General features: G+C 37.7%; 1 protein-coding gene across 7 annotated transcripts in view; it reads right to left on the bottom strand.

Annotated features, from left to right (window-relative positions):
* The window catches only part of LOC117430578 (protein diaphanous homolog 2), a 408,548-nt gene that overhangs the window by 87,601 nt on the left and 295,515 nt on the right, over positions 1–25,432 (bottom strand). For all 7 annotated transcript variants that reach the window (XM_059000922.1, XM_059000925.1, XM_059000921.1 and 4 more), the window contains one exon: positions 8,496–8,620. In XM_059000922.1, coding sequence (XP_058856905.1) covers positions 8,496–8,620 — 125 coding nt within the window. The remainder of the gene's footprint in view (positions 1–8,495; positions 8,621–25,432) is intronic.

Here is a 25,432-nt window from a genome sequence, read left to right on the forward strand (position 1 = left end):
CAGTCATGGCAGACAGGAACACATACTGTATAGTGTTGATGACTGTGTGGACTTCTTGTATGCAAATCATGTGCAAAGTGCTTATAGTACCTCAGAACCCTTCCACTAAAAATAACACAACAGCGTCCTTTGTAGTTGTGAAGTTAAGTGGAAATAAACATGGGGCATGGTAAAGCTTGATTAGAGTTTTTTTCGATTTAGTTTGATACGATTTAGTCTCCTGGCATATATATTTAAAACAGAATCACTGGTATTGTAATTAAATCACAAACAGTATATAGATCAGTCATCAAAAGAAGCAATAGAAGCTTTCCCCCAATTAGACTCTGTGTCAATAGTACTTCAGTGGTTGTGGTGTAGTTGCCTATGCCTATGACATTCTGCTCTTCCTGAACAATGCTAATCTACTGAGCAGTGCTACTGGCTGGAACTTTTCTCAGCATGTCCAAGATCTGTATCCTCAACAAAAAAACAACACACTAAAACTAAGAAGAAAGCAATTTGGTTAGTTTAGTTGTTTGACAGCATTAGTTATTACATTTCACTGCATTCGAAACAACCCTTTCATCAGAATCTTACAATTTGATTACAGTTTCAACATGTTTTCTAACAGAACGATTGAAGATGGAGAGCATTGAGAGGAGGTGGTGAATTGAGAATTGTTTTGATGACCAAGATAAGAAAAAGAAGAAAATAATTTTAAATACAGAAGCTGAGTCTGAAATTTGCATTGATCATAGTATTACAATAAGACACGTTATTCAGAACTTGTCTCAAATGATCAAGATAACATAAAACCACCTAATACAAATTTAACATATACAAAATATGCTTGTTCTTATAGAGGGTCAAATCTGTCAGGAGAGCCTGTACTTATTCAAAAATAATTTAAATAAAAAAAAAAAAACACTTTCAATTCACTACAGCTCCGTATTGGGGATTGTTTTTTTTCATGATATGCAAAAATAGCAGGCAGTTATAATTTAAATACAACTTCCAGATCTCCCCACGGACCAGAGTCAGCTTTCAGTGCCACTCCAGTGACAACTGATTATTCAGCTGTAACACACAGATACAAGTCTGTGGCAAAGCTTTCCTTTAAAGTAATTCAAATTAGCACATCAGGAAACGCAGTGAGAGACAAACTAGGGCTGAAGGCCAACACTGGAACCTTTTGAGAGCTTGTCTTTCAGCTCTTGCCAAAAAGCTGACCATAGCCTGTTTAGGCAATGTGCTTAAAGCTAACTGCCCTTCGCAACCTGCCAGCAACTAGCAAGGGTGTTACTATGCCCATTTGAAAGTATTCTTTCCCCTCTTCCTCATTACTACAGCAAAGGAACACAGGAGCCAGTGCTGCAGAGACCAAGAAGTTTGCTGGATTTTAATCTCAAGTCGAATGTCCTCAGTGGGACCTGAACTCATAACACCGCAGTGCAGAGATCACTAAAACACTGCTGGTGAAGGTTTTATCACAGTCTGAGACGAGCCAAATTACTGATCGCTCTGAGAAAACGTATGGCACACAGTGCAGCACAATGAGAAAAGGAAATCTGAGAGTGGCTTAAAGAGATTATTTCGACTAGGTAACCCCCTTCTGCCGTTTTGCCGGTGCAACAAGGGTATTTTTGTTCCTTAATTTATTTGAGTTCCACCAAAATTGTCGTTAAGTGACTGCTGTAAAAAGTTCTGTTCAGGTTCCTTTAAATATTGTCGGAGGACATTTATCGGGAAAAACGACTTTAAGACAAGCACATGTTGCACTTTACCCAGTAATCCCTCATTGTGCTGTTACTTCCACTGAGTGCAAGTCATGTTCCAGATGCTCTCTCTTTTAATAATTGAATTATTGTAATAAAATGCATTTATTCACGGTGAAGGAGCATTGTGATTAATTATATAACGTGTGTTAATGATTATTCGACTGTACATTTAGACCGTATTAAAACTTGCAAAAAATATATAAATTCATTAGCATCGCAGTTTAGTTTAGTATTGATTAACAGAATGAGTGAACAAACACTGTTTGCCTATACAGGGAGAGAGTGTCGGGAACAGGCTACATGTGACAGTTAGTGGTATTATTTCTTTGTTATAAGGCATGTTTTCCAATTTGTCTTCATTTTGTTAGTTTTTTTCAATATTGTTATGTGTAATTGCGTTAAGCAAATCTAAATCAACTGTGTTATCAGCCGTTAGTAGTAGGTTTGTGTGTGTAAAAAAAAGGTACTGTAAAACTATAATCTGCAATATGCATCTGCTGCATTGCTGGATAGAAAATAAAGTGCTGCCTTTGCCGTTTTTATTGTTTGCAAAAATTCTGTATTGTAAATATAATTAAACAGTATACATATAGACACACGCTTGCATAACGGAGGGGCCCCTTTTTCTTCAGCTAACTAAAATAAAATATCACTCAAAACATTACATTTTTCTTCAGCTAACTTAAATAATAAAAAAAAAACACTCAGTAAGTTGCCTTTGTTAGTCTGAAACTTGAAAGCGACAGAATTTCAGAAGATATTTGCAGCTACGTATAGTACACCTGAGGCAGTGAGCATGTAACAAAAGTCACATGTTCTGTAACACTTAACAAAAGTTTCCAAAGCAGTAAGCATCAAGTACTGAAGATCTACTCTCACATAGTGACCTTTCTGAAGCAGAAACATACCCCCTAAATGAATTAATTAATCAATTAATTAATTAAAATCTAAAATGTGCATTTGACCTTAACAAAGCTATAATCTAGACAGCAACGTCCATGGGAATGAAGGGTTATGAAGTTGCATTCAACAGACAGGGAAAGGCTGTCAATTCACTAATTAAATCCAATTAGTTTTTCTTTTTTGTAAACTGATAGTTCATTAAAATGCCTTGGGGTTCACGAGTGCACTAAATAATTACTAATGCACCAAACAATTAGTTTGGACACACAGTATGCCATCAAGAAGGGACCTTTTCCAAACGGAGCACAATGGAGAAAATTAAACAATGCAAATGTGTAGTGCCCTATACGGTTTTAACATAACATAATCATATTCTGAAAATAACAATAGCTTGAATATGTCAAATATATATCACCTTACTACTGCACGTTATATCAGGGAGACTGGCAAGCAGGTTTTAAAGCAGGGTTTGCCCACATGTATAGCACAGAAAATCAACAGCTTAAATGAGATTCAAAACCAGGATTTTATTCTTACTGCATTTCTTTTAAATGATCTAGCCCCGGAGAGATCTTTGTCCGTAACCTCTAACCATCCCCACAAACACACACATACGCAAACTCACCCGTTCTCACATATTAAAATGCAGGGGAAAAGCTCCCTGTTAAACAAAGTCTGAATTCTAGCAAATTAAAAAGGTCATGAAATGAATTTCTGCATAAACTGTAAAATAATCAGCATGAATTTCTATTACGGTCCCTGAAAGTGCTCAACACAGGTTTTAATGAACTGGTCAATTATACATTTCCATGCTAGCTTTCACACGGACTCTCCTGTCTCATGCCCTATCCCTCCCTCATTATATTTCTGTATAACTCTTTACTGCCTGGGTCTTTCTGTGAGCCAGCATTTTAATATGCTTCCCGCTGGAGCATCTTACCCTTTCCCAGCAAGTCATGATTTTCCTATTTTGAAATTTCAGAAAAAAAACAAATATGTTTTTTTTTTTTTTTGTTATTGCACGGATAAATCATATACAAATGAATTGTTTTGCACAAGTTCCCATTTCTAGTGTGGATAATCAGTGACTTAATTCATAGTTAACTACAATGGAATAAATACGCAACACACCATATATATTATTCAGTAAGTCTGTGGAGAAATAAAAATGAGACGGTAATACCAATGTGAAATATATAGTGGAGAACCTATATATACATTTCCATGTACATATGCAGTGTTTTAAATACGGGGTACTATTTTACAACTTTGTGCATATGTTTTGTCTGAGGAGCTTTTCAATATAATGTACAGATCCTTTTTTCCAAACTGCACTTTTAATCAAAGTTGTATTGAGTGGACTATGACAGATCTCCCTTTAAAGATTTCATATTGAATAATAGAGTTCAGTTCTAGATACCTGGGGGTCATTTACCTCTCTGTTAATTCATGGCCTACTCACTATAATTTAACTTGACTTGGTGCTTAGTTCCCCTGGCAGACACAATCTGGACATATTAAGCCCAAAGAATTGTTGAAAATATAGTATATAACTTTCAGAAAGTTTACACAGCTTGTACTTTTCAAGGAAGGCCCCTAGGCATTGGGACAGAACTAGAAGATGGTGGATGGCCAGTGAAGTGCATATCTCACAGGGTAGGGTGCACCTGCAGACACAGCAATTGTTTTTATATATCAGATTTTTATTGATGTGTTTATGTAGTTGTGCTGCATGCTTTAAAGGTACTGAAATCAAAATGCTGAAACAGGCATTTAATAAAAGTAGCAGTTTGTATTATATATATATATATATATATATATATATATATATATATATATATATATATATATATATATATATATATATATATATATGTGTGTGCCTGTGAACGCCGTACCTCATGGGATTATTTCCAACCCACTGAACCGACACGGCATGATTTCATTAGTTTCATCTTATGTGTTCTACTGATATCACTCCACTGTAGTGTTCTGACAGCGAGAGAAGTTACTTCAAGAATATTTCATCACCGCTCGTTATAGAAGTCATAAATTCATTCTTTTTCTTTTCTCCTTTTCCCTTGAATGTAACGACTGATCGATAACTTGATTGATTGTTTTGTAATAACTACACTCTAACCGGACTGAACCAACCTTTTTTTTTTTTCCTGGACAGAGCGCTACATTGTTACACAGTACTCCTCTTTCTTTCAGTGGCAGTCTCTCTGTGACAGCACACAGCTGTATTTCTCTTCGATTCTCAGCTGGCAGATTTGTCTTCTCAGTGCTCTGCTGGGTAGACACTATTTATTGGTACAGCTGAGAGTAAGGGCTGTTGGGGAAGGGAAAGGGAGGGGAGGGAGGGTTACCTTTAATTATGCTATCCACACAGCAGTGAACCCGAGGACTGACTTCATGTTTGTTAAAATGATTAATGCTCTGACATCCTTAGACTTTCTCCTTCTAAAACAATCAAGCACCTGCACTGGCAACCTGAATCATTCTTTTTGAAGGTTTTTTTTCCCTCTCTAATCATCTTTGAAACAAAAAAAAGTCTTGGCACTGTCCATTTAAAGAATGTTTTCTCCTTCCAGTTAGAAAAAAGACATCAGAAGCCTTTCTAGGATCCGTTCTGTAGGTAGACTCCTTAATAAAGTGGTAATTATAAATAAAGTAGCTGTTCATGCTAATTTTAATAAATTACTTCTTCAAACCAGAATCGAGTTAAGTTTGATTGAATTTAATATTACCCTCTGGATTACAATATTTATACAAATCCATTGACTAAATAAATGCGACTGTTTAGAATCCTGGCAGCTTGAGTTTTTTAGTTCAAATGTCAATTATCCCCAAGGCAAGATTGAAACTGGGGACACCCTACTGGGTGTGTCTCCTTTACACCCCTGCCACCCCCTATTTGTTAGCTACTTCCAATCCAAAGAGACCCTCAGGGGTTACCAGGCCCATGGCAACTGACAGGTTAAGCAGAATATCAAAGAATGAATTATTGCATTTACTATTGTTGCTGTAGACGAATGAGACAAGCCAACTCATCCATCATCTCATAGTTAGGTATTCCAGGGCCCCAAACTTCTTTACTCCCATATGAGCCAGTCCCTGAACTAATACAAGCCCTCACGGGCCATGTCACTTAATAAAGAGTATAGCTAGATTATATTGGGCACGCAATTTGTGGAAATACTCATTCATGAAATACGGGTCTCCTGTGGCTCATATTTCATGTAAAAGCCTTCGAGAGTCCCATTAGTTCTTTGAAATCCTACTTAACTGCTCAACATACACCCTTATCAGGAAAGTGCACATATTTACCTAATGGAAACCAAGACATACCCCCATCCTGTCCTTCCGTAGGTACAGCTCCGATTACAAGGATATGTTAAAAGCCAAGTTTAACAAAGAATTGGTGAACTTACCGCACAATGTAATTAATTTCCAAGGCCAATATCCACCTACAGTATCTGACACTTGAATTGTCAATGTACCGTACCTACCAGCTATGTTCACATACACAATATAGACATATAAAGGACGGGTGACACTAAGGAGAATACATATACCCACAGAACCTTCAGGACATAGAACACATTATAAAACACCATCCAATTTAAATAACTAATGCATTGCAGGCAGAGCTGGCTATCCAGTATAAGGCTGTTCTTCATCTCAGTCTGAGATTTTACATCTTTAACGTTAAAGATTTTAAGTCCAGTACACACAGCTAACACAACCAGTTTAATTAACTGATTGAAGTGAAATATATAGAGCAAGTACAATTTAAATATAGACAAGATTAAATAGTACTAATAATGTTACAAGAAGAAGGTTTAGATTGTACCTACACTTTTGTTACATCATTTAATACATGTACAAACAACATTATATTATTAAGAATTTAGTTAAATACATGTAGTTCCATCCTCACAGCATGGTAAGTGCATGATGTCAATATTAGCGAATTGGGAACTGTATTTTGAAGTGTATCCAACAATAACAATAATAATAATAATAATAATAATAATAATAATAATAATAATAATAATTTGTTTTCAGCATCTAACCATTTAAACCTATGGAAGAACTATTCAATAAAAAAATATATAAAATCCATATGCTCTTTCACTGTTTCTCTGGCTCATACCAAGATAAGCTTGCTCCCAATATCAATTTCATTCACCACACAGGTACATGGAAATGGATAGGTCTGACACAGCTGAACAGCCCCCATTTCCACAAACCAGCTGCATGCCTGTGTTCCAGTTGGATGCAGGTGAACAGAGACAGGGAGATTTCTCTTTTTTTCTCAATTCTCTTTTTATTTCTATTTTTTGCAATTGTTGTGGACTGAAGCTATATGAATGGCTGAGAAATTAAAATACATGCCTGTGCTGTACAAGTGAACATCAGAAAAGTAAAGAAGCTATTTACCAAAGCAGTGCATCTGTATTTCCAGTTTTACAGCTGGGTAAAATGAAAGGCACACAAAAGCAAAAGTCCCAGCCACACAGGGAGTCAATGTGTAGTTTGGCAATTGGGTCACCTAACCCTCAATGAATCTGCTAGTTGAAGGTGCCTCCTTCATGATGTGAATATGAGTCCTGCCACTTCAGAACCCAACCTTAACCCTGCCCTTGTTGCCACTGTAGCTTGTATAGAGTATAGAGCTTGAACATATTCTGCTTGCTGTATGCCACAATCCAACTCAAACAAACCTCATTCCTGACATTAACCATATCAAGTTTCTACCTTACTTTATTCTCAACATACAGTTTATATCACCTGTTTGAAAAACCTAATTCGTATCTCCCTTCAACGACATCATCAGTTCAAAACAAGCAAATGAAAACTATTGACGTGCCTCAGCCACTTAATGTGACTCCCTTCAAAACATAAAAAAACATATATATGTTGTAACTATGTGCAAGCTGATGGACTAAACAAAGGTTAATAATAATTAAATAGCAATCCTCTGTGTATGGATTATATCAACACGCATAGCTCGTAAACTTGTCCCAGTATTCCCTCATACACATCCACCAAGGTATATTTGCAGTCACTGTAGGTGTCTTACTGTTGTCTACATCGAGTTTAAAATGTATTCAAAGAGGTGAAGGTCAAGGTAATCCCATTTAAGAAGGTGGTCACTTACCTCTCTCAGGACGCACACAATCCTGTTAATAATAAACTATGATCAATTGTTAACCATGTAGAAGAGCAAGGCAGTACAAGAGAAACCATCTGTAATGATCACCTTTGAGACAATGACAGCTGGCAATTTAAATATTATAAATCTTGAAGTCACTTTTATGAACACTTAGGCTCAGGAACATCACCTTGTGCACAGAAAACAATGAAAAGATCTAGGCATGGGAAGTCCCACCACGAAAGCTGCTTTAAGACATCTGCTTGGTTTTACCAAGCTTTCATGAACCCCTGAATTTGGTAGTAATCTTTAATGCTATTTGTCCAAACTTTTGGTTTCTATTTGATACAATGACAAGAAATAATTTGAAAGTTTACAGCAGGGTTTGAGCTGTTCATATAAACTATTTCACTCAAGGCATACAGAATAAGCAACCAACGAGGAAGCCCAAGAAACACAAAACAACCCTTTCTATCAGCTTATGAAGCAGCATGTTTAAGGTGACATTTGCACCTCATGAACAGTTCTACAGTATCTGCAAAGTTTAGATGTTCACTACTTAGTCCCCTACATTTAGTTGCTGGGAAAAAAAAACAAACTATTTAGCTCTTTAATTGTTACTAAAATACCATGTGTTAGGGAGAGAGGCTGAACTACCACAGAAAGGATATAGTCATCTTTTGAACAAACTTATCAGGATCGTCGTCATTCTTGGGGAAGTTTTTGATGTCATTCTCCAGGCGCTGGATCTGTCTCTCCATGGTGTCGAGACTGGCCTTCAGGATCTGGGCAGACACTAGAGAAGGAGAAAGAGAACCACACTGAGAAAGGCAGGCAGCGTATAGAATCGATACTAGCCAGGCGAGGTGAGTGATGGAGAGTACAGTTAATGCTTCTACTGTAGTATGGAATTAAACTGTACTGTAAATGAGGATGTAAAGCAATAACAAAATACAGATTATGTGCGTGCCTAGAATGAGTTCATAAACATTAACTTTTGACAGTAGATTGTATATCTGGCCTATTGTATATCTGGCCAAATGCTGGGAGAAGTCCAAAGACAAATCTACAGTTTTTAGGGTTGATTTTATTGATTAAAAACTTAATATTTAACCAAACAATATACTGCAGTATTCTTAATCATAGCTTCAAAGTGAAATTCTATAAGACCTGCTGCAATGCACTGTGGCCAAGCGATAAAGCAAATCTTCATGTATTGTATTTTTTTAAGCAATTTAATCAGTCTTGAAACGGAACTTAACCTACCACTGTGCAATTCTGTTGTCATCAAAGTAATATGAAGCACAACCAAATATGGAGTACTGATCTACCGGCTAGGGTTGTGGGTCATTAATCTGGCTATAATCAGCTATTAGTGAGAGGATCAAGAACCCTTTCCTAGAGTATTCAAATAATCCTTTCATGTCAGAACTTCAAAGATCTTGTAGAGTCTGTAGGGATCAGTGGAAAAGGTAGCACAGACTTGTAATTATTGCACAGCTTTAGTAGTATTGACACTTGCACATTAAAACAATATTCTTCTAAGTACCTATTTCAGTTAGGGAGATAGGGTCATTCAGCCAACATGCCCATGCAATCCGTGTCATCTCAAAGACTTTAAACAAAGATGCTCATTAATGTAGTGGTGATGGTTTTGCAATTTAGATATGTAATTATTAGAAGCCGGGATGAGAACAGAATTTGTGATCAATCAAAGGAGAGGAAAATGTATTTCGGTCGAGACTAAATCCGAATGGGATCTGAATAACCAAGAAGGAAAGCTTGATTTTCTGCTGCTTACTTGCTAAAGCATTGCTTATTTGCTGAAGGAGATTTCCTATTGGAATCTGGGGCAATTTCAACGCTTTAGAGTAGAATTTTTGAAAATGGATGACAGCAAAGTTTGCCAATGTTGGATCAGGGCAGGAGGAACGTTTTCAACCAAGCTTTTTAGAACAAGCTTCAAGCGTCTTACAGTGTGATTACATGACTCATGCACCTGAACATCTTTAAATGGGTTGTCTACAAGGACGGCACAATTGTAGGGTTTTGACTTTAAAGCTGCTCACAAACTGACAGCTTCATATTCTGAAAATCAGTCCGTTCCAAAAACAAATACTGCTTACGAATCAGCCCAAAAGATGTTTTAATTAGGCCTGATGTATCTTTAGGATGCTGTGTGAGGTTTTTCCCAGCTGTCACTGGAGTCAGGGAAATTGGTAAACTGCATGGTTTCAAACAGCTACACCAGCTGCATTAGGAAACACAACTGTGGGTCAGGTATATCAAGGTATTTACACCAAAGTTTACACTGAAGGTAATTCAAATCGTCAATGTCACAAAATAGCAAACAACTAAATATATTAACCTTATTGGTAACTAGTTTTTTTTTAACATTAATAGTTGTATTTTTTTTCTCAAAAAGGCCACCCAGGTATTCAGGTGTTCACGTAATAAGGGGAAAATGTGTGATCTGGTATCAAAGGTGACCTACGGGAAGCGTTCAAGAACAGGTATCAAACTCACCCTTTGTCTACACAATTATTTTCTTGGAAAATATAGCTACTACAACACAGCTGCTGTAAATCTGAAACTCTTACTAACTGCTGCTGCTCCCTGCAGGACACCTCTGTTAAATGAGACATTTGTCACAGTGGGATAGCAATACTATTAGAAAAGAAGTGCAAAGCTGGTATCTCAGATTGGATTCCTATACATTTTCAAAATATAATTTACATTTATTAGGATCACACATGCAAATCCCTGTAGTGATTCCTAATTTTTGTTCCACTGTGCATTTCTGACATCATAATAAACTGAATCTGTAACTAAGCTTTCCCTACCCCTACCCCCACCTCCAAACCCTACATACATTTAAATATATATAATATATATATATATATATATATATATATATATATATATATATATATATATATATATATGTGGACATTCTAGGATTTGGCTGACCGTGTAAAATACCTGATGTGTTAAATACTGCTTATATCTGGCTGGAGACAGCACCGTTCCACTATGACATTGCCTTTCAGAACACTGTTTGGTAAATCTGTTACAAAGAGTATTTATTTCATCTAGAATGGTTTCATTTAGCACGCTCCCATTTTTTGGCTCATAAAACAAAGTGTGAATGTGCAACACGAAATACCAAATCATCAGCTCTAATGTGAAGATGTCACCATTTTATTCAGCCATTTGTTCTGACAGACCTTAAATCCAATTTGGATTTACGGTGAGGAGGGGGTGGGGTGCCAATATTTCATCCCTCTGCTTCATTGCTTTCAAAGGTTAAAAAGGAGATTGAGATTTATTTGCTAGATGCCTGTGTTTGCAATAAAAGAGAAACATGTTTAACTGATCTATTTGCTCTGGGTAAATGATAGTGGTCTATGAGAAATTAAATGTATCAAAGGTAAGACTGTAATACAATCTATCATAAGGCACTGGCCCCAGGTGTCCCTTTCTGAGTGAGAGAAGTTTAGTCCTTTGGGTTACCCTTGTCATGTCCATTATTAGCAACAGGTGATGCAGTAACTAACAAAGCTGGTAAGTTATAAGACCCTTGTTAGATTAAGATTTCATTTCTGAGAAACAAAATAAGTATCACCTGCCATAGCAAGCTCTAACAGCCATTGGAGTGTCATTATAACAGGCCCATTACTTCCAGTCAGATGCACTTGCTCCCCACAACTGAAAACCTTTAGGGGGTAGGGAATAGCAGACACATACAGTATCTGCAAGGCAATTCGCGGTAGAATGAGCTCCAGACTCCACCAGCCCCAAAATCAAGGCAATGCAGTGCTTCAATGTCTCTGCTAATAAACTAGTTTACCATCTTTTGTGAAATCCAATAAAGAATGCCTTCAGTTCGTGCATGGTTTGTGATTAGGTTGAATTTACTGCAACCCGAATATTCCAAATGAGACAATGTTTTCAGTATAGGTAACAGGGTCTGAAATGACTAAACAAATTACATATATAAACATATTAAATACATTATTTGTAAGATAATGAACAAACTTACATAACAGAAAGTTTGCCCTTGTATATGGAAACATGCTAGCATTAGCAGAAATTGCTTTTATCACTTTACATCAGACATGTATCTAACAATTTCTAACGTTATTTCCTGATTGCTACATCAAAGGTACTGGATACCTCTATGCGTTACCATATTATTGTGGCAGTTTCTGTAATTTGTAGTATTTCCATCTCTAATGTGCTACCTAATCTACCACTAACTCAGTCCCAGTATCTATTGTAAAGTTCCGTTCTGCACCCTGAGCTGTACCATGTATACTGTATGCAGTCTACAATTCGCAGCAACAAGCATGTCTATTCACATTTATATAATTTTTAGACAACTTTGAAAAGAATACTTTCAGGGATCAATTGTTGAAAAGCATGAGGTAAGCTTTTCAACAATCCACTCTCTAATGCAGCGATTCCCTAACAAAGGACTTGTGAGAAATGTGTTTTTCCCAGATCTCAAACACAGACTGCAGCAGTGAAGAGCACTCATTAACTTCATCCTTGTAGGCCGCTTTGTAGAACTGTCAGAAACATAACTGTGAATTGAAACTGTCTTTCAAATCAATCAATCAAACCTTGACTGTATAATCAGTGACAACAGTTCCTCATTTTAAAATGGGCGCTTTCCAAACAAGATTCACAAAAATACCTTGCCTAGCCATTTCCTATTGACATCTCTATCTTAAAGGTTGTTGTATCCTATTGTCTCCTATATATATATATATATATATATATATATATATATATATATATTACTGGCACTCATTTTCTTGCAGTTATATTTAAAAAAAAAAACATTCAAATGAGTGCCTCTCTATAGACACCACCTGTTTGTAGAGACCACATGTAGATGGTTCCTGCGGTGTTTGTTTTAAACAGGTTTATTGGCTCTATAAGATACACACAGTATCCTGTCTAAAATCTGTAAAATGCATTAAGATTGCTTATTCCCGGTGCTGCTCATCTGTAAAATCTCCATCTCTCTCAATGTATGCCTCTTATCAGTTATCAAAGTTGTAATTGTTAATCGTCTGTCCCTCACTCCAAGCAAAGCAGTATCTCTCTTTCTCTGACACCTATCCTTTATTTCAAATGACTTGCTAAAGAACAATTATGCAGCTAGAAACAAAACTGATATTCCCCACACAGGTTCCCCAACGGAGACCATAAACACTGTTGCGCTGGTGATAATGTAATACTATTGTGAGGTGTTTCTTGGTGCAAGGACTCTGGACTCAATGACAAACTGCTCCTGCAGTGAATGCACAAAAGGTTTTGCATCAGCTGTCAATTGTTTGTTTTAAGACAACAGATAAAAAGCTGACAAAACAGTTTAGCTTTTTAGATAAGGGCGACAAAACATAAGCGACAATGGATGCATGACTAAATAACGAGGGGTTTTGGTTTAAACACAAGGTCTAAACAAGAATACACAGCACCAACTACGACTATTTAATAGGTTTTCAATATTTAGAATAGCTACACTCAGATTCAAGGGTACTCAACATTCTTGTCTCAAATGTTTTGGTAAGAAAGAATACTTTTCATTATGTGCTTTAAACATGCATGCGATCACTTAGCACTTGTAGAAATTGCTGGTGGGCCGATCCCAAGGAATTAATACCACTGTTTAACAAATAAGTAGAACATGTAGCTTTCCAAATCCTTATCCCGCTGCCATGTAGTAACCTTGCCCAGGAGGTGACAAATGTTTTGTTCTCCACCAGACTTTTAAAACAAAAGAAACTAATTTGGGCTACCCACCTTTCAACCAAACATAAGGCTAATGAAGCAATGTTAGACGCAAAGGTCCATAGTACAAAGTAGATCAAAAGTGAGGAGCGACATACCTGGATAAATTGCTCTCCTGGAATTAATCAAACATATGAGCTAACTGCATGCTTGCTGTAGAAATGAAGTATGTTACATACAATGTCTTTTTACTTCTTTGTATAGTGGTGAAGCCGTCACCAGGAACTCAGTTGAAACCATGTTAAAAGATAAAGAGGTGCACAGGTAATCTTTCAAACTGGTAGCTTTGAGGTGAAAGGCTTTGCTTCCCAGTGCATCACCCCACCACTCATTCCTGGTTATGCAATACAAGGGCCATAGATAGCCTCAGGCTGATCAGTCAACCTCTCTTAATTGAAAAGCCTCAGTGAAGAGGAGCAGGCATGCGGCGCATATAGCGTTTAGTGTTCGATGTGGAAAGCATATTCTCTTTCACCTTCAGAAAAACAGCAACAGTGAAAGGCAAAAGGTCAGACAGCGAGGACATGCCAATTCCAGGATCCCACGTTACGCAGGTGGGGGAGCTAAACATTCATCCAGTCAGTCGCTTCAGCTGACATGGGAATTGACAAGTGTGGCACTTTGCATCTGTGGAGGTACGGGCCCAGTGGGAGGCCAGCTTGAGCAGGAGACCCTGTTCACTTTATAAGCTGCCACAGGCTTGCAGCCACCTGGGACCTACACCAAATGCTGTTCAAGGTTTTATAAAGCTCATCACTTTACTGAAGAATGCTAGTGGTGTTGATGTTTCCAGTACTATAGAGCAACATTAATTGGATCTGATGTACCCATTTCTAGAGACACACACACACACACACACACACACACACACACACACACACAGAAAACAGTTTTATTCAAGCTTTGTAATCAACTTTTTATCAGGGTGGAGATATTTTAAGCAATATTTAATGCATTGTGTTAATGAGTATTTATGCCATCTTTAATTGCCTCTAGGTCTGATGGGTGATCTGTTGCCACACAGCTGCCCACCTCAACTTATTAACTTATTATCAGGTTATTTTTAGTTTTTTTTAACTAATGTGGAACCAATCCCAAATCATAAGCTACCTGTTATATTACAGGTAAAAACTACATTAATGCATTATTTATACTCAACAGTTTAATGGACTGTGGAACACAGTACAATAACATACATTAACTGGAGAGAATTATTATATTTAATTTACTGCAAAGAGTAACGCTTATATTCTACAGCCAGCGGTGTTGGCATGGCCTTGGAATACATTACAAACTATCATTACTATTCCTTTTCATAGAACATGATTTCATTTTTTTTTTTTTATTAAAGTTATGCACAATGTACCTCTGTCTCAGAACCTGAGTTAAAAGAAAACTTGTCAGCTGGCCCTGACTCCCAGCAATAATTCAAGGCTATAGGAGAACTGTTGTTTCTCTCCTCTCTCATCCAGCTCTAATGAAGCTGTTTTTAGCTCAGTTGCTCCCTCTCTCATTCCTCCCCATCTCCACTTCCAGAACAGTATCAGAGAGCTGTGAAGATGGACTGACTGGGGAATATTGTGAATGGTGTCTGTAAACACAAATAACCTGCATATTGCCATGGTTAAGCATGACTTTGACCAATGGGTTGTTGGAATAAACAGTATTTTAAAAGACTAAAAGTGAATATATGAATTTAGTAGTACTAGTTATACCTGACTCAAATTTATGGTAATGATACAATACTTTGCACCTTGTCCTCTAACCACTATAACTACCAAATTGCTAAATGGAAAAGAAGGTTACAACCAGAACAAATCATAACTACATACATCAACAATATCTGGTGGACATACAGTAGGGACTACTCCCCAAAAGCACTGTGTTTAAATATAGTTTTCCTGTGCTATAAGGATCCTATGCCTCGTAAGGCAGAGTTTTATTGACTTTCTAAATTATTTCTGAAGTACAAGCCTCCACAAATGCACAGTTCCCTTCATTAGGTTAATGAGGATGACAGGACACTGGGTTTACACTATTGGCTTGAAATGTTTGTGGATAGAGGCATTTGACCTGTATTGAAGACCGATGGTGTCTCAAGTTATTGTAACAACTCCATTCTGCATCAAGAAAAACAGTACCCTTCACCTTGCAGTCATCCGTACCAAGAATTAAATGATTGATACCATAGTTCAAGTCAGCCATGTGGGATGGAAGCACAAGCCATGGATTAAAGCATACACATTATTTGCCAATTGCCACTGATACAATTCATCTATAAAATGCAATAACCATGAGGCCTGCCTTGTGTGGGGCACCCCTGAACAATCAGTCTTGAACACATTTAAGCAGAAGCTGGGTGTTGCCAGCAAATGTTGCTAACAAATTAATTTGGCATTCTGTAGTTACGATAAGAAATGTCAGGCTAAATATTCAGGAGAGAGAAAAAAAAAAAAAAAAAAAATCAAACCTTTTTAGTTGGAAAGCGATAGGTTATCCCACATTATTATGAATTTCTGAGCCTCTAGGGAGAGTCTTGATGAACTAGGGACGTGCTTTGGTCATTGAGTCGTTTTGATGTTAGAGATCGCTGGCTTTGACAGAACACCACCAATTTGTTCCTCTATTTCAGTTTTAATTACAAGTTACAGGACGTCAGTGCCCTGTAGGGGCCAGAGATAATACAGAACTCAAGAAGAAACTACAAACCTAAGCCCAGCTTCATTACAATGCTTGTTTGTATAATTGCCCAGTGCGTCGTCATTAGGTAATCAATGCAGCTTTGTAATGAAGACTTTTGTTCGCTAGGATCTAGGTTGTCAATGAATAGCCAAACTACTTTGGTCTGTTTTTTTTTTTCAATTGGGCGGCAAAGGTGATGTCGCAGTCCTCAATGTGCACAGCAGTCTTAAACTTATGCAGCAGTACAACAGCTGACAATTAGGTTTCAATGCAGCTTAATCCATCACGTACATATCACTATGGGAGGGGGGGTACAGCTAGATATTGTGAATATTTGCTATATAGCTATACTGTCTGCCTTTTAAAAGTTAAAATACATTGATATATATATAGTAAAAAGAAATGTTCTTTTGCACCCTATTAAAGATAGTAATGTATAGATTTAAAGGGATTCACTTTTAATATTTCAATGGCCAGCTTGTGTGAAACAAAAAACATGCTATATTGACAATCCAGTGTAGTGGAGTTTCACCTGCTTCAATGATTAAGGCAGGGACCCTGTTGTAGACATGACAATATTGTATTTACAGTAATGGATCTATACTGGAAAGCCAAGTCCTGATTTTCAGTACATCCCTATATAAATTTATATGATACAAAACATTGAAATTTTCTTATTTCTTATTTCACTGTAATAATTATCCTTTCATGTACGAAAGCTAAACCTCTGACATCATCAAGTTCATGCGAGAAAATACAGCTAAACAGTACAAACATAAACTATCGCCCACCACGTTATTCTATCTGAATTTGTTATGTGTTTCACTAATTTAATCTATGCCTATTTATTATTATTTTTATCGGTAACTGTAATAGAATTTCAACCAGACCTGGATAACTGCCAATGAAGTCCTTTCATTTGATTGACTGGCTTGACCTCATTTTGTCAGAGCCTATTTTCAGCTGTAAAACTGAGTATAAGATATCTCACCTCCTGCCAGCCCCCCCCCCCCCCCCCCCACACCCCCCACCCCCCACCCCCCACCCCTCACCCCTCACCCCTCCTTCACACACTCACAAACCCTGATGGAAACCAGATGGAGCTGGATGTCTCAGTTAGGCTAGCCCTGTATATGATAAATGGATAGATTGAAATGAAAATTATTCATATAAGGTGTTAGGCAGCCACGTCTCTTTGATTGGCTGTTAGTACAAGCTGTATTGGCAAGTGAGGTGTTAGTGAATAGGTCACAGCCCTCTGAGCGCTATCAAGTGGGTGAAATATCTGTTATGTTGGGAGACAGCAGATCACAGAGACAAAAGCGAATGGTGAAAAAAAGGAGTGTAATTTACTGCAATGTAAAGCTTGATAGACAATATTATCCATGCTCCATCATGCTTCATCAGGGGTCAACAATTACTGAAGAGGGAAAATTACTTAAAAAGAAAATTAAACAGCTGGCATGGTGATTAGTGGGCACTACTGCCTCCAATCAAGCCCAGGTTCAGTGACTGAAAGCCAGTTCTAAGTTCAATGCGGCATGCAAGTTAAATTTAAACCTGTTGTACAAAGACCCATCGTTTTTCATTCTTTTTAATTTATTGAATTTTATCCAGACCTGAAGGACCATCCTGGCAGCTGTTCAGCTAGTTGGCCTCTCCCAAGCAGCCAACAACAGCTGTGCTAAACTATCAGGTGGTTTTGTAACATTGACATCTAGGGGAAGTTGTTACCACCAAATGTGACAGCACTAGAAACGATGGGCAAAAACTACCTGGAGTTGAACTTTACTTTATTCTCACATCACCGAAGATTCACTATACTACTTGTTATACACTAAAAAACTGAATACCTTGAGCAGAGATTTCAAGCCTTAAGCTCTCACCACGAGACCTGCTACAGGAAATGAATCTATCTCCTGCAGACCTACCTTATTTACCATAATTCATTTAATCTCCTTCCAGCAATTACTTCTTTTACTATAGGCGTATTTATTTTACTTGCTCGCTAGCTAATACATTGCATAGTTATTTAAAGATTACTTGTCAATACCTACATAATCATGTCCCTTACTCCATAATGATTCAACTTAAATTCTACAAAGCTAATGGTATCATTATTAAACTTTGAGTGCATAACAAATGTATAGGTCTCAAATTGCAGTTTTTTTTTTTTTATAACAACACACATCATGAGAAGGGCCTCAATGGCTAGTTAATCAGGTCAGTCTTTAGGGGCAACAGCTGGTTTGGTTGGTTAATATGCAGTTGACAGGATGGCCTGGGGTCCAAGTAAACAGAGAAGTCATCATGAGGAGGGCCCTCATACTTCATAGTGATCAATAAAGCTTGAAACAAGAACACACTGCTGATACAGCAGTTCCCACAAGAACTGTACATGACAACAGAAATGCCCATGTTCACCACGATGTTTTTAGTTTTATGATGAAGAGAAACAAAGGTATGTTTGAAAAGGGCATGTAAGTAAAATATATAAATAATAGGTTTTAGTGTGTACTATAAAAATGAGAGGAAATATAACCTCATCATATAATGCCCATTATATATATATATATATATATATTATATACATACATACATACATACATACACACACACACAGACATATACTGTATAGGACAAATCATCCCTACTTTAATCTCAGAAAAGCTAAAAGAATTGCTGTACCAGCAACACAATGCAGGCAAATATCTTTCAGATTATCATAAAATAAAGCAGTCTTGAAATGGATTACTTTCATTTTGTAGCCTGGAGAGACAGAGAGCCTTAGCCTCAGACAGTTCCTAGGACAACCCTTAGACGCATCAGCGTTATAATGAGACATTCAATCCATGAAATAAATTAACTGACATTCGGGGATCGGGCTTAATGAAGCGGGCATACACAGAAGCTCTTAGACCTCAGCAGCACCTCAGTATCTGTGCGATGGCAGTACTAGGGCTGTTAATCAATCACGGAAAGGCGGGAGGGAGTGTCTGTGGTGGTCCGCTGAACCTGCATGGATCAGAGCACCTATAAGCAGCTGATTCTAATTTACATTATGCTGCCACTTATGAGTGGGAGGTAACTGCCTAGGTTAATTTTCTAACCGGATGTAATGCGTTGAATGTCACTGAAGTAATAAAGCCTATGCTTTCATTAAGGTTTTTTTTTTTACTGGTTTTCAGGCTGTAAATAAAAGGGCCAGGAATTTTGAAAGCATGGAACGATTTAGCATTTAATTGTCCTTAGATTGCTTTGATTTTTATTTTATTTTCAGGTGGTTGCTGTATATATTTTTTTCTTTCCTAGCCTTAATTAAGGATTGAGGAGTGGCAAAGGCTGACAGGGAGCCACTTTTATTTTGAAGTGTATGCAACAGAAGAAAAGGCTGCTAGCAACCCAGGAGACCCCCTGCCAAATACAAATACATAAAGCTACCTGAGCAAAACTCAGGAAGGTCAAGCATCCATTAACTTAGAGTGGGGCCTGACCTTTCTGTAGTAAAACTCTTAAGCAAGGAAGCAGCTTTAAACATCCTTTCTCCCAGCAGCACTTTTCAAAGGTAAAAGCCAGACATGAAAATATATTTTATGAACGCGAAACATTCCTCTGAGCATTCCTCAGGTATCACATGGACATTTTTTTACATTTATATAAAGCATTCCTTTTTAATAGCATTAAAAATACACCACCACCACATGTTAACTAAAGGTATTTCAAAGTACATGCCAATCACTTTTTTATTCGCAACAATTTCACAATGCAACGAAAAAAATGTGGAGATTGAAAACAGTTTAAATAGTTTACTGTACCTGTCCCCAAATAGTAAATAGATCACATATATAAAAATAACGTACTTTGTCTTTGTACAACTGCTCTCATGCAGTGTTTTACACTGCTATAGATATGTTTTCAGTACTGTAGTGTACCTGGTTGTCCCCTCACGCCACCTTCCTGTGAGTCAGTCGGAGTGAGGCCAGCAAGGCCTCCTGTTTGGTGGAAACCATTCCTGAATCCCACAAATCTGTTTAGTAAAAACTGACAACAGGGTGTATTTGCCGAAGACAGAAAACAACATTGAACAAATTAAAGAGCCGCAGGGACATTCTCCTTTTATAAAAAACGGTCCGACTCTGGGCAGCTTTCCGTGTCCGTTCCTGTTTTATTTAACCAGACCTTTTATTTAACCAACACTCACTGCCTCATGGCACACAGTAGTTACCAACAGCAGAAATCCCTCACTAAATACAGAACTCTTCTTGCAAATAACTTTTATTATGCCTGCAGGCTGGCAAGATGAGAGATGTTAGATTGGGAATGGGGTATGTACAGACTTTCACTATCGCTGGCCAACACCATTGGTTTCTGATACACCGGCAAACTGATTTCACATTGGTCTATGATTGTTTCATCAGTACAGCCCCCAGTGTCTACACTAAATTATTATAATGCATTCATGATGGTGTTTCCAGCAGGAATCCTAATGAGCAGTATCGTCCCTTTATTGGAACCTAGCCCTTTTTCAGCATTTTGCTGTTGCTGCCACTGTAAACTGCTATGCTTTCCGATATGGTTTCATATTGCTGACTTGTTATAAAATGAATAAATACATGGAGTTTCGTTAAGATCAAACGACTGGGATCCCTTCCTTGATAAGTGAGTGAAGTGAAAGGCCTGAAAGTACGAGACAATCATTAAAAGCCCAGTAAACAGCAAGCGCAGACAGCAGGAGATGTAAACAGCAAATTGAACCGAACTTGTCTCACCATTGGAGATTGATCTTGTGTTAAACATGCAGGCAAAACACAGAGGCAATCGTCAATTTGTATTGATAAGCTATATTTAATCCCTGCATTTTATGTTCTGTCTGTTTGTATACTGAAGTAAATCTTTAAATTCTCCTGCTTCGTACTTCTGCCAAGGTAATGCCAGGTACGCAATAAAGAATAGCTACTGCAAATTAATAAATAAATAGCCAGGCTCAAGCTGCCTTAATTACCTGATTAGGGATGGGCATACATAATGAACCTTAAAACAGCAACCTTCTGTAGTGAAGTGCAGCTGTTGAGTTAACTCAATCTCTGCTGTACTGCTGTATTCATGGTTACATCTCTATTACACAGAACCCCGGCCTGGAAATACTGAAAATGCTCTTTCAATAGCTGTCCATCCCCCTCCCAGCTTGTTGTCTTCCCTGTAAATTCCACTTATAACCAACACAGCTCCTCCTCCCGTGCAGGTACAGTAATTATTACCTTACTGTGGATATACATTTTTAAATGGGAGCACAACAATATGAACAATAATACAACATGAGCACATTAACGCCAACCAGTGGAATTTACCCGCTGCCCTGCAACAAAGTGTTTAGCAGTAAAGTGTGAGCCTGGAGCACTTCTGCTCCTGACCAGCGTCTATACAGCGTGACTACATTAGAAGTGAGCATTTATCACACACCAGAATACACAAGTGACACCTGCTGTAAATGTTTCTTTCTGTTATATTTGAGTTGAAACGAAATGGGGGAAAGTTTGGATGCAAAAGAAATAATCCAACAGGACATTTAAACACATTAACTGCCCCGATTTGAAAACATAGGGGTGAGAAAAAAAAGCGTGGCTTTGCAGAATTGTGTTTATGAACTACAAAAGCAAAGGCCATTCAAACAAAGATAAAGAACCAGAGGAAGAAGCGAATTGACAGCCAATAACAAGAGGCTCTACTTATTCCCTTTCTGCGAGATTGTATGGCAGCATCTCCAAAAGACAAGCAAATACCCATTATGACTTAACACATCAAAATGGCAGCACAACAGAAGCACAAAGGCCACCTAAAGATACAAGAAACAGACTTCAGCAGGAAATATCTTTTTAAAAAAAAAAAAAAAAAAAAACAACAATCAATTTCTATTCCACGTTTTATGAGTTGTTCCAATATAGAATAAAACCAGTTTTTTTCTGTAAACTGTTTTCAACAGCTGGCAGAGCTGACTGTGGTGCTGCTTAAGGAGGTGGAGGGTGGGGGCAAGATTATCTCTTTCAGATGCTCCCAGGGTTTGACTGTTAGCTGAACATGAGGGCTACATTGTCCTGTTGCTGAGTACACAGGTTTCAGGAGAGCACACAAGGCAGTGTACAGTGAAGAAGCACTGGTTTAAAAAGGGGTTGCTTACTTCACTTGGTTTCTTTTCGGTTTTACCTTTGCATTCGGACTGAGCGCTTTGAAGTCAAGGATGAGTCATAAATTAACACTGAAGAAGGAACAAGCCAAAAGTGTTCAGCAACTTGAAGTCTTACATTAGAATGAGAAGATTGTTTTTGAAGTTCTGTCTTTCTGAGCCGCCCACTTATATACTGTTTCCGTTGAGCCGCAATGCCTCACCACAGTTAGGGATATAGAACGTCCCACGATCTTGGTAAATATTTGTCTCCAACATTAACACATTACCTTGTTTGTATAGGCAAACAAACTGAGTCCATTACCTCTAGACACCATCTGTAGCTGCTGTACTGTATATATTGAGATATCTATCCATATATTTCTACTATATAGGTCTACAGTAATTCCTGCATGTATAACACTTCTTAAATAGTAACTGTTACTTTCCCACACATTAAAGAGGGGCTCATCTATTGGCCCAAAGCCCAGAACATTCAGACTAGGAGGGTCCTGGATTGTCTAAAGCTCTTCAAGACATGACAGTCAGTGGTTTCACAGACCTTGCTAGTGGACCACAGAAAGGCGGTCTGGTAAATTCTCAGCCTCGGGGGTTAAGCAAAACTCAATTAGTAAAGCTGCAATCTTCTTGTCAGGCCCTGAGTACAAATGAAATATTGATATGACTGATAATGAAACTGACCCAATTTAGTGCCTAAATCAATTTAAGCAGCTATAAGAATGTAGGACGCGTTGAAAGCTTCCAAGATACTTATCATGGCTTTCACGACTGGTGTGCATCTTTCAGCTGTCCATCAATAAAGAGAGAGAAAAAAAAAAAAATCTTGTCCCGTGTAAAACTACTGTCAACATGCTGCCCGAGAAAACAATGGATGAAACAGCTTGATGTGACCAGCTTTCACCAAAGCTTCACATATACAGCATGTATCTTTTTGATCATATAGTACAGTATAATTGTGTATAGAGGACACCATGAATTGTATATAGTAGCAAGATCATTGTTACATCAAACAGTTACAAATCTGTCAGAATTCTAGAATTCTAGAACGAAACTTTGGCTAACTACTGTATTGAAGCCCACAACATTTGTAATGTTTATTATGACCCAGTGCTCGCTAAATGAATATATCAACACTCCCAACTCTTAAACTTGTTGATTATGATGTTTAATATAGGCCACACTATATTTATGTCAGTAGCTTATCAAAATACAGGAATATTAATTTATGCTTGAACCTTTTCTGTTTTTTATGAGCTCAAATTAGAATGTGTTACTTATGCTGCACATGGTGTGCGAATTAAGCTTATAGTAATACGGTATATGGAATGGATCAAGCTGCTATTAAATGCAATGGAAGTATTATCATGGAATATGCTAATTGGGCCATGACATCCCTACACTTAGTTTCTGCTAGATTTGTGGGGTGAACAAATCCCTTTTCATTGCCTAATTGCTCCTTTTTATTTCTCTATAGATTCTTCTTTAGTTGCCCCCTAACAAAATGTATTCATTGAACAGGGATTCTTTTTTAATTATGTATGTATGTATGTATGTATGTATGTATGTATGTATGTATTTATTTATTTATTAAACACATTTAAAACACAATCTTTGGAAAACATGACACATTTCAAAATGAATACAATAATATGTATTTTTATTGAAAAATACACCATTTATGAGGGCTTCATCTTTAAATTCCTTTCAAGCTAATACTCTGTTCAATGACAGCGGCTGATTGTGTTGCACTTCCAGTCAGCTCGCTGGCTATTACTGATTCATGCAAGAGACAGCTGACACAGATCTTTGTGGTCAGTGCAGGGTGTCAGACCTTACAGTTCATCACAGGGTATGTCTTGTCTGAAAGTCTTTAATGCATACTAATTAACAGCAATTTGTGAATATTCCTTTTCAGCTATTAAATTATAAATGACATCTCAAGTTCAGCAAATTAATTGCTTTCAAAGGATGAATTGGTTCTAAAAATGGCCTTACATGACTCTCCATTCTGGTCTGTAGCACTGCTAGTCTCTTTCTTTAATAGCCTGTTCTAAAACTGTAGTACCAAAACCCCATCTGAGATATTACCAAAAACACACAGCCTGTGCATTGTGATAGCTTGACCGTGAACAAGTCATTTTCACAACAAGCCCGACCCAAGCATAACGTTTATGTGGCTCAGATTTTATGGCATGCAGGTATTGACACACCAAGCAATACACATCAGTTTTCTTTCAGCAGACACAGCAAATTTACCTTACCGTTTTTTTTTTGGGGGGGGGGGCTGCTGGAATCTGGGGGAGGTCAGCTTCAGTATTGTATTTAAAATACTAATCTGAAAATGTCATTTGCATATCGGTATGGCTACTTAAACCCATATTTATGAGTTTAACTTCTCATATCACTCTGGTAAGCATCACAAATTGTGGAATGTTTGTAAAGTTTGTATACCAAAGCTGGTTATTACCTCTGCTATCAACATCCTCTTGACATCACAATATCACACACACTTCCTGTCAAAACAATAAAAGTTGCAGCTGGTCGGTACGCTGCCCTTTGGGTTTCTTCAAGCTGCTATGCATTAGCTAAAAAAAATAAAGCCATCCAGCAGCCGTGGATTCTTTACAACTCCATCTAGTGCTGTGGTCACCAGCCCGAATCCTGGAGAGCCGCAATCCTGAAGGTTTTCTGGGTATCTTTAAATCATGAATGGCTAAAGACCTGGAAAAAATGTTAGTGTTGACCATTTAAGAAAATAATTGGTTCAATTAAGTAACTGAGAACTCAGGTGGAACAAAAACCAGAAGACCCTGCGGCTCTCCAGGACCATTGTTGGCCACCCATTGCTGAATGGGTCACTTGAAAGCTGGTGGTGTATGGCAATGTTATTAATGGATGCTAGTTTAGTGTAATGTAGCGGTTTAATGCGGCTCTGCTGCTTCC

Source organism: Acipenser ruthenus, chromosome 26 (genome assembly GCF_902713425.1).
Source record: "Acipenser ruthenus chromosome 26, fAciRut3.2 maternal haplotype, whole genome shotgun sequence".
NCBI lineage: Eukaryota > Metazoa > Chordata > Actinopteri > Acipenseriformes > Acipenseridae > Acipenser > Acipenser ruthenus.